This window comes from Apaloderma vittatum, unplaced genomic scaffold (assembly GCF_000703405.1).
Source record: "Apaloderma vittatum isolate BGI_N311 unplaced genomic scaffold, ASM70340v1 scaffold538, whole genome shotgun sequence".
Classification (NCBI taxonomy): Eukaryota; Metazoa; Chordata; class Aves; order Trogoniformes; family Trogonidae; genus Apaloderma; species Apaloderma vittatum.
This window is the reverse complement of record NW_009728820.1, coordinates 52,426-62,457: the sequence shown is the minus strand read 5'-3', so window position 1 is coordinate 62,457 and position 10,032 is coordinate 52,426. Positions and strand designations below refer to the sequence as shown.

The window sequence follows — 10,032 nt, the reverse complement described above, 5'->3', positions numbered from 1 at the left end:
ATCCTGCTGGCACTGGCCACCACCAGTGACGAACAAACGTGTGGTGAAAGGGATGTTCCTGTAAGTTTCTGTAAGAGCCGGGACTTGTCCGGTGCTCTGAGCTCTCGCAGGACGCCAACAGCCCATGTGGGGAAGCCACGGAGGGTAACAGGGCTCAGAGTTTAGCCAGTGGCTTTTGCAGCAAGGGCAGCTTTCCCAGAGCTGCTCAGGTTGGTGTGTGGGAGCTGCTTAATTAACCAGGAACTGGCAGAAAACAGAGAGCACAGCTCTCAACATTTAACCTCACAGAGTGAGCATCCCAGTTTTCTAGTACCTTTTGGTAAATCTGTACTGCCCCAGATCACGGGCATGTTAGCCTGCACCCACATACACATGGTCATGGAAGAGAAACTCATTTGGGGTTACTAAACACACAGACACCAGCTCTGGTGTGGGAAACCCTTGGTTGTGGGATATACAACAGGCAAGTATAATGTTCCGGGTCTATGAGTATATACATAATGTGTATATATATATTTCTGGGCATACCCGGTATATGTGCTTAGTTTGTTGTCTTCTCTGGGCACCTGCTGTTGGCAGCCTCCACTGAAGGGCACTGGGCTACGTGGACCCATGGCCAGACCCAGCACAGCCATTCTCACAGCTTTTCTTTGCAGGTGGGTTCCTCCAAAGGATACAGAGCCCTGAGGGACCCAGAGTCCTGCTCATCCCAGAGCAACACAGCTCGCCATAAAGCTGGAGTGGCTGTCCGGCAGCTGGAGACCGACACTCTTGAAGTTTCATTTTTAAATACTTAATGATACAGCTGTAAACATTTCTTTCATTGCACTTCTCCTGCTGCTGCTTTTTATTACCCTCCTTGGATTTTGTACACTATGTAGGCCTGATTCCTGCTTTCCTGAGAGCTTCCAGTGAAAGCACAGAGTGGCCAGAGAGGCCCACGCTGGCAGAGCCTCCTTGGAGCCCCTGAAGCAGACAAACGGCGCTATTTCACAACCCATTTTAATTTGAGCTATTAGGATACTGCAGTAAAAGCTGCCAGTATCTCAGCCTGTTCATGTGCAAGTTTGAGCTGAGCTAAGGAGCGCGTCAGCATTGGGCATCAAGGGAAACCTGCCCAGTGCCTTACCACGGCTCCTGCCAAGGAATGGGAAGTCCCACACTGTTGAAAACATCACTTGAGAAGGGCATCGCAGAGCTCCTGGGCCCAGGCTTGGCGTCAGGTGACTGTGTAGTACAACTGCTTCTGGAGGCCTGAGCTGAGCCACAAGATCAGCTCCATTCAGCACCCCAAAAAGCTTTGCAGGCATCCTCGCTGCCTTTGGACATGTGGCTGTGTCCCAGCTTTGCAACCCCCTGTTTCACTACCATTAAAAACACCTTTTAAAAACATGTGGTATTTGATTCACCTCAAACTCTGCTGCAGTTTCCTTTGGTGGGCCACCACTGCCTCCTGTGACAGCCCAGGCTTTGTGGTGATTTGCAGCTGGACACTCAGCACATGTGAGGGGCAGCCCCCAACACCCCTTGCATGGGAGTCCCCTGTGGGAGTCTGACCCTGGGGGGGAGTTGGTGATAGGATAAATGCTGCTGGCTTTGCTGCTTCAACTGTTCCCACACATGAGTTGGGGAGTGCAGAGCCCTCTCTCCTAGGAAAGCCTACTGACCACAGGGGCACCCAGACCATTTTCAAAACCTCTGGCAGCCCTGTGTAGCTCAGTGCAGCACAGCTGCCCACAGCAAAGGTACCTGCATGCAGCTCTCACTCTGCAACCCTCCGGGGAAGAGATTTCCCTTTGGGCCATAGCAAAGCTCCCCTCTGGCTTCCTCTCTGAAAAGCAGAGTTGATCCAAGGGTGCTCCAGCTGCTCTTGACTCTGCCCTCCCAAGCAGCGCAAAGGAAACAGCTTTTGCACCAGCTGGAAAAGAGCCCTCGACCTCCATGTGCCTCCCTTACACCTTCCCACCTTTGCTCCCCACAGAAACAGACTGAGGAGAGGTGAGCAGGAGATCTTATGTCTTCTCCAACCAGGAGCACAGAAAGCAGCAGCTGACACACTCCTCTCTCGCCCGCTTTCTACTGCATTCCCTGGCAGCAACACCCAAGGTGGGGGAGGACAGACCGCCTGACCTTCAGGCAGCAGGTCTCCCAGGTGAGCTCCACCTTGGGCTCCTCATGCGAGCAGCCAGGCGAGAGAACGAGACCACCTGAGCCATGAGGGTCAACAAGGGCTTGGCCAAGACAAGGGCTCAGCACCAGGTGGACCAGTGGGCAGACACAGTGTGTCCCCCTCCCCAGAACACCAAGGGTCCACACACCTTTTACACCACTTGCTTTTAATTACACTGTGTAAGGAAAGGCCTCTCATGCCAGGACCCCCCGGCACAGCCACCCAGGTTGCTGGCTGGCTCGTCAAGTCCTCAGTAGGTTTAGTGGTTCCCCCTCATCCTTTTTGCTTGCTTGGAAGCTCCTCCTGGTTAGTCCACATCATGCCTGCAGCCCTCCGCGTCCTTGCTTTGCAGGGACCTATTTCCATTCATCTCCGTTCCTCCTCTCCTCCATGCCTGAGCTTTGCCTGCTCAGCCCTGTGGGAGTCTCACTTTCGCCTCCTGCAGCACCAGACAGAGAGGAGGCAGGGCAAGGGTCATCGGTTAATAATTGTTTTAACCCAAATATAAATAGAAAAATACAACAAAACAAAGGATTGACTAGCTAAGAGATCCGATCCACTGGGATGCCTGCAACGTGCTAGTGCAGAGTTCAGAGAGTGCTTGGTCCAGTGCATGGTACTGTAGATATCCAGAAACCTGTCCCAGTAGCCCCGCAGCCATCAAACCTTCCTGCGGCACCACGTGTCTGTGCGAGCATGTCCCGGCCATGGTGAGCTCGCCCAAGTCTGTTGGCTCCTGGGAGGAGGCTGAATGGGGATGGTTGATAATAATCTGATTTACTGATGTTAAATGGTAAAGCCATTCTCTTCTGTGGAACGAGGATGTGCTTCGCTCTTACTTTTTGTGGAGGAATTTCATTTTGCTACCTGGAGAGATGGAGAAAGGAAAATGGGACTCCCCACAGTGACAGGCAAAACAAGCGTCACTCCTCCCCACCACCAGCTCAGCAAGCCCACACAGAGAATTGCTCCTACAGTGGAAAATGGATTCACCCTTAGGATGCTCTTGGGTGATACCCATAGCTGGTTGCTAAAGGCAAACCTGAAGGCCATGGAGACTGTGTTACCTATGACCCCAACTTTGTCTTTTTCAAGAAGGATCTTATTTGGAAAACTGCATCACTACCCCAGCAAGAACTGCATGATCACCCCTGAGCCACTGACGGCTCCACTGCCTCCTCACACCTGCCCGCATCCTTTGGATGATGCAGTCAGAGCTCATGGCCCAAACTTTGGTTCCTCACCAGCCTCCAGACAAGTGGCAGAACCAAGAGCATGCCAGAGCAGGGTTACACGGCTGGGCACTGATGGCTCAAGGCTCTTCAGGGCACTGCAGGAAGCCCCATGCAGTCACTAGTAGCACCCTGCCACCCTTCAGCAGCTTCTCTACCCGAAGACAACAAGAAGCCCAAGTTTTTGAGGTCCCTTCCAACGCCTAACATTCTGTGAAGCCTCCCAAGAAGCTAAGGGTTTTGCCAGTTCCTTACCCAGGCCTTTCAGGAACCTATTGACTCCACTCTGCTCCCCACTGGGAAGTGTTTCCAGGTACTCCTGAGCCCGTACCTCAAACAGACCTGCAGAAAGAAAGAAGTCAACAACTTCTATTTTGCTGCCCTATAAATAAAAGTAAGAATGCCCACCTGAAAGCATACTGTCCTGCCTTACCAATAAACTGCTGCACATGAGAGGGAACAACTCATCTCACCTCCTCCACCAGGGGAGCCTGGATCTGAGACAGGAGCTTTAGTCCATGTCTGTAGGGATTCCAGCAAAGAAGTCCTGCTACCACCTCCTCCCTCACCACCACCATGCTGACTGAGCTTTTGTACCTCACACAAGGAGAGGCAAGACTTCTGTTCCATCTGCTACGAATACAGCTGAGTCCAGAAAGTGAGGTCATCTGGGGAATCGTCATGTGGGATTTACCACCCCACACAACCTCTTTTACTCAGACTCCTATTCAAGGTGTCCACTGCTCATCAGTGCTTGGGAGGAAATTGCTATGCCAGCCCCAAGCAGCAGCAGGGGTGAGAAACTTCAGGTGCCAGCTGAGCCCTTGGGACTGTGGGACAACAGGAGGGAAACAGCAGGAGCAGCTCTAGGAAGGACATGAGCATCCGTACTTTGTACTAGCCAAATAAGCCGTAACCAATCCAGCCAGTTCTTCCCCTAGACAAGAGGACTGCAAATATTGTTCCAGCAGTGACAGTCCTGATGGGATTTCAATGCAGAATGGGAGAGGCACACACATGGAGGATGAATCCCTTACGGAAGCAGTGAAGTGTGCCTGCAACCCCAACCTCAGCAAGAAACTACCAAATCACATACACAAGCCCCTGCTCTCTAGCAGCTGCTTCCAATGCACTGTGCAAACACTGTGCCTCATCACGCTCCTGAGAGGTGATGTTCCCCTTCGAGAAGATAAGGAAACAGAGACAAAAAAAGGTGACTCCTTGAAGGCTACACAGGGGTGTCAGAACAAACCCTCAGCCTGCATTAGCACTTCCCTACCATCTCCTTTCCCAGGGTCCCTGCACAGACGCTGCAGCCTCCAGCCCTGGTGCTGGGAATGGAGCTGGCAGCTGCCCTGGCTCTTGCAGGAGCAACAGCAAAGTTTCCATGACTGCAGAGCCTCTCACCTCTGACCCCCTGCTTCCGCAGCTCCCGCTCCTGAATGAAGCCTCCAAACATTTGTGTCTCCATGAAGACCTCCAGGAAGCGTCGGAGGCTCTTGGAGGAGACGGACTTGCGGAAAGCCTCGCGCTGCAGGGTCCGCTCCTCTCGCTCAGTGGGGGTCAGGAAGAGGGAGTAGTGGCCCACAATCTCCACAAAGAAACGGACAAAGGCCTCAGACACCACCTCGTTCAAAGGGCTCGTCTCTAAGGAGAAAAGAAAGAGGCAGTGTTGAGGTTGGTGCCATGAGGATGTGCTAGAAAAAGCCCTAGGTTACAAATTTCCTAGTTTTTTTCAGATCCAGCCTGGCAGAAAGAGCTGCTTAAGAGAGACAGCATCTTAGGAAGCACTTGCCATGAAAGTGGACTGGGCTGCTACTATTCTGAAAGCCACCAGGCTTTGCCTTGGCTCCCCTGTGATCTGGAGATGCCCATGCTGCCCCTCAAAGTCTGTGAGCTGCACAGCTGCTTCTGAGAGTGCAGGTCTGCGAGTGTAGTGTCCCCTGGAGAAGCCTGCAGCACTCACACCGGCAGCAGCAGAGAGACGCTTGTGAGACATCCCCCTCAACCCGAAAGCAGTACAGGTGTTGCCTGGAACCGTAAGGGAAGGACAGAGCGAGCCAGAAAGGCGTAAGTACTCTTTCTCTTCATGCAAAAGGAATTGGCCACAGTGCAATGGAATATTTAATACAACTTCAACCAAAATCCTGACCTACCTCTCATTTTTGTGGTGTAAAAATTCAACGGAAGCCTAGTTCTCCCATAAGAAGTGACAGGAGAAAAAGGGGCAGGAAAATATGTGGTTTTAAGCTGAAAGACATTGTACTTTACCCTGCTTGCCATTGACAGGGCTCTCCTCCTTGTCGCTTGCCAGCTCATTCCTCTGCTCCAAAATATGTTCTAGGGCAGCTTGCAGCTTGCGGGGCAGGATGGAGTCCTCATCTTCCATCTGTAAGACAAAGCCACCTCCTCAGGGCCTGAGGCTGGGACATTGCTGGCCTTCTCCTCACCAGTTCCTATCCTATCCCCAGCACGGCAGGGGGAGCACTAAAAATGAGCTGTGAGGAGCGGGAGAAGGAGAAAGCGTAATATGCCTGGCATGTTCCCAGCACCTCCCAGTGCAGGACTATCAAGAAGTGCAAGATGAAGGAGAACAGGGGTCACTTTTTCCAAATATTCCCCAACTCCAGAAAAGTTTCAGGTATTTGACCCGAGAGGCTACACGGGCAGAGCTCACCCGTCCAGCCCACCATCCACCAGCGAGCACTCACACTGCTGCAGAGAGGACGTATCTGAACAAAGCTGGCGAGCAGCCAGGTGAGCACAACCCCCCTGCTCAGCTCTGCTCAGGCTCCGATCGCGTTACAGAGGCGTAACGAGTTCCCACAGAGCGATGAAGCCAAGGAACTGCTGGTGACTGTGTGCAAGCTCCTTCCAGCCCTGGCTGAGACGGTGTGATTTAGCTTAAACCTCTAAAAGAGAGGTGCAAGGTAAAGCACATCCCCGTGGCTGAGGCAGCTGGCAAGCGAGAGCTGCACCGAAGGACTGGCCTTCACTCACACGCTGCTCCCTGCAGCAGGAGGTGCACTTGTCCCACCCCACCTGTGGGACCTGCGGCACAGCACAGACCGATGCGGCCAGCGCTGCTCAGCGACCTGCCAAAGAGCTCCAGGCAAAACTGGCTTCCTGGGCCAGGAGTATGTTTGCTTGTCTATCCTCTTCCCTTGAGTACCCCACTTCTCCTTTCCACAACAAAGGGGAATAAAAATCAGCAGGCGATCTCGCCTGCAAAGCAACATGCAGGCTACCCTGTACAGGCTCCCTACTCGTGATCCATCCAGTACAAGGACTGGAGTGAGGAACCTCAGGCTTCTTGGGAAGGAAGGATCTGAAGAAATCATCGGGGCTCCCTTCCCCACTCGGGGCTGGGTATGCGACAGGAGATGGACTGACAGACACAGGCTGGAAGAACCAGCAGACAGAGCTGAGCGAAGGCCTTCCAGCTCTGCTCTCAGCCTTACAAGAGGCCACCTAAGGACCCACCTGCTGAAGTGCCACCGTTTCCCCTCTTTAAAACAAACAAACAAAACACAAAGGGAGATAAAAGGGAGATCTAATGCACAATGACTCGGCATTACATACGCACACAGCCGGCTGATAACACTGCCAGCCACCAATCCTGCCTCACTTTGTGTATGGAGTAAGCGATCCATTCAGCCAGGCAGGTCAGCAAACACAGATAGAGGTAAGGTGTGGTGGAAAAAGGGGAGAGAAGATGAAGGGTTCAAAATAGCTTTGCTCACCTGTCTCAGAAACCGGTTATTTACAAGGTCAACGACAAGAACCTAAGAATGAAAGAGCAAGTCATTATTTCCACCATCTGAGTTTATCTTAATCTGCAACTGCTCTGGAGGAAAACGCTTCAGCCCTGCCCCTGCTCCTCCTACCCACCTCCGCAGCTGGAAGAGGCACCCAGCGCAAGCCAAGAGCAGAGCCCTTGTTGCGGCTTTCTAATGACACTGCCTCGAACTGCAGAACAGCACGGACAGCAGGAGGCCGTGCTCCAAGCCTGGCCCACCGCTCCTCACCACCACGGCAGGGTCAGAGCTCTCTTTTCTCCCCATGAGCTGCACCGCTGCCCCTTGGGTGGGCAGGAAAGGAAATGCCTCCCCGAACATGTTCAGCCTTGCTACCTTCACCCTTGAGCACCACGAATCCAGTTCTTAATTATTTACTGCTTTCATTGGGCACCTGTGTTAATTAGAGGAGCAACCATACTTCAAGACCAGTAGGCTTTGCGCTTAGCCCTTAGGCAGTGCTACGCAGAAACCAACAGCAACTTTAATCAAATCATTTCCCACCTGCAGAAGCTCCACGGTGGGAGATCCCATCCCCCCGCCTCCCCAAGCTGCAGACAAGGCAGAGCACAGACCTCTGCCTCCCCGAGGGTCATCTGCCTCCTCCACCACTACACACTCGCAGGATCCAGAGGACAAGAGCTCAGCTCGTTCATGCTGCCAGCAAGGCAGATGCTCAAGGGGAGGCTTTGCGGGGCAGAAGACAAAGGAACATGCTGGAAGCCCCTGAGAGCAAGGCTGCGGTGTGGGTGCATGGCTCACCTCCTCTACTGGGAGCTCCTTCAGGCGGGGCAGGGAGCTGGAGAGCAGGCCGATGAGGAAGGGGGTGGGCGAGCAGACGATGTCGATCATGGAAGGTGGCAGCACAGGGATGTAGGTGTGCTGCCAGGTAAAGGGGTACAGTAGGGCCACCGTGGCGTGGCAACACTTGGAGAGAGTGCTGGAAGATGAAACACAACCAAGGGCGATGGTCAGTCAGATGAGCCATGCTTCCTAGAGATCAGGGCTCTTTCAGTTGTTTCCCCATTGATCTCTGTAATGACTAGGGGCTCTCCCAGACTTCTGACCCTGTTTTTGAGCTTCAGGAGCAATGACTTGAGGTAAGAGCCCAGGTTATGAAAGATGACCCTGGCCCATGCACATGTGACAAGAGATGGGTCCTACTGAAACCAGCATCTGCTGTGCCAGTGCCCTGATGGGAAATAGCAGACACACACGGGGTCTTCCGTGTCACTACCTCTCACTACAGAAATAAGTTTCTTCTCATACAGCATGCTTCTTTGGCTCTTCCCATGGGAAAGGTCTAAACGCACAGGGGTTATACTGCCCAGTGCTCACAGCGCACAGCGAAGGCGTGCAGAAGGAGGCTCCACCACTACAGCAGCTGTTGGCTGCACTGTGGCCCACGTACCTGCTGGCCATACTCTTTGGCCTTGTCAATGCAGCTAGACAGCCCACCTGGACCCCTTGCAAATCCTTGGCCACAACCTGCAGCCACAAGGTCGCCAGATGCTCCTGCAGGTCGTTCCAGCCATGGTCCACTCCTGCCACTTGGCTTGCTACCTGTGCAGCGCACAAGCTTTGCCTCCGGGCAACCCTTAGCAAGAGTAATGGCATGCCACTGGCATGCTCTTCTATTGGTCCCAATCACACTGATAGCTCCTAGAAGCACAAGGGGAAGGAGGAACACAGAGGTCTCCAGCTAATGCCATCAAGGCACCCTGTAGCCTGTGGAGCCCACTAAAGCTACCCAGAACCACAGGGGAGTGAAATCCCAGGACGGGAGCACACGGTCAACCTCTGTATGAAGCTGCCTGTGGTTCATGGGACCACGGCCTTCCTTTGTACCTTCGTACCACATCAACTGCCACCAGCAGCTCAGCTGTAAGTGCCTTTGCTGACAACTTCTAAGAGGGTCCACCCAGAAACTACATCAGTTCTCTGACAGGAGGCAGGTAGGGTCTCCAGCTGGACACTGCAGGGCATCAGTTACTCATCCATTCCAGCTCTGGAAGCCTATTTATGCATCTAGGAAGGGAGAAAGCTCACTACTATAAACCCTGTATATAATACCATTTGGTTTTACTAGCATCCAGGTCTCAAAAGGCTGGAGGAGGGGAGTGAGGCTGGTGTGGCCAGAAAGAGCCATGTCGCTGAGGAAGGACACCCCCGCTGGCTCCTGTTAAATTCCACAGGGGAATTCACATTCCCCAACCCGGATCTGGCAGTTTACTGCTGACGTGAGAGGGAAGTGGTTTGATGGGTCTAGACTCAAGTTCACTCTGAAAAGTGAAGCCCATTGTCCCCCCATTCACTCCAGCTCAGTGTGGTGGGTTTGAATCCCTGATCCCTGTGCTGTAATGCTGAGGCGTGCTGAGCAGAGTGACGTGGCTGGCTGGCTTTCATCAGATTAGTTCTGTTTAGGAGAACACAAGTGTAGCTGCTGGGACATCAGTGTGACCATATGAAGTAACGAGAGAGTAAACATTGTTAAATGGATGATGCTTTTTGGCAATAAGTAAATCCCAGGGGAGAGGCTGCAATCTGCTTAATGTGAGAATTTTATCTAGGACTGCCACAGGTAAGGAATGGGTGCTTGGGAACGATGCCTGGAATGTGTGCACCAAGAAAGTCTCTTCACAAGATGGGGACAGTTTTCTCTCTCTGTGCTCCAGAGGCTTGTATTTTCTTAAAGGGATACTCTATAAAAACAGAGAAGGACCCTTCAAAGGCTCTATCATGGGCTGGTAGCTTTAAGCCTTTAAATGGGAAAAACCCCTCAGTTACACATCCTTGTTTAGAAAAGTCTTAGAGTATCCCCCACCCTTCTCTG

General features: G+C 52.8%; 1 protein-coding gene across 1 annotated transcript in view; it reads right to left on the bottom strand.

The window, feature by feature from the left end:
- Positions 1–2,317: 2,317 nt before the first annotated feature.
- Positions 2,318–10,032, bottom strand: part of DENND2A (DENN/MADD domain containing 2A) — a 36,007-nt gene continuing 28,292 nt past the window's right edge. The window contains exons 14-19 of the mRNA XM_009874191.1: positions 7,962–8,139; positions 7,146–7,187; positions 5,674–5,791; positions 4,810–5,049; positions 3,658–3,744; positions 2,318–3,037 (exon numbers count right to left, since the gene is read on the bottom strand). Of these exons, the coding sequence (XP_009872493.1) occupies positions 3,006–3,037; positions 3,658–3,744; positions 4,810–5,049; positions 5,674–5,791; positions 7,146–7,187; positions 7,962–8,139 (697 nt within the window). The 3' untranslated portion in view covers positions 2,318–3,005. The remainder of the gene's footprint in view (positions 3,038–3,657; positions 3,745–4,809; positions 5,050–5,673; positions 5,792–7,145; positions 7,188–7,961; positions 8,140–10,032) is intronic.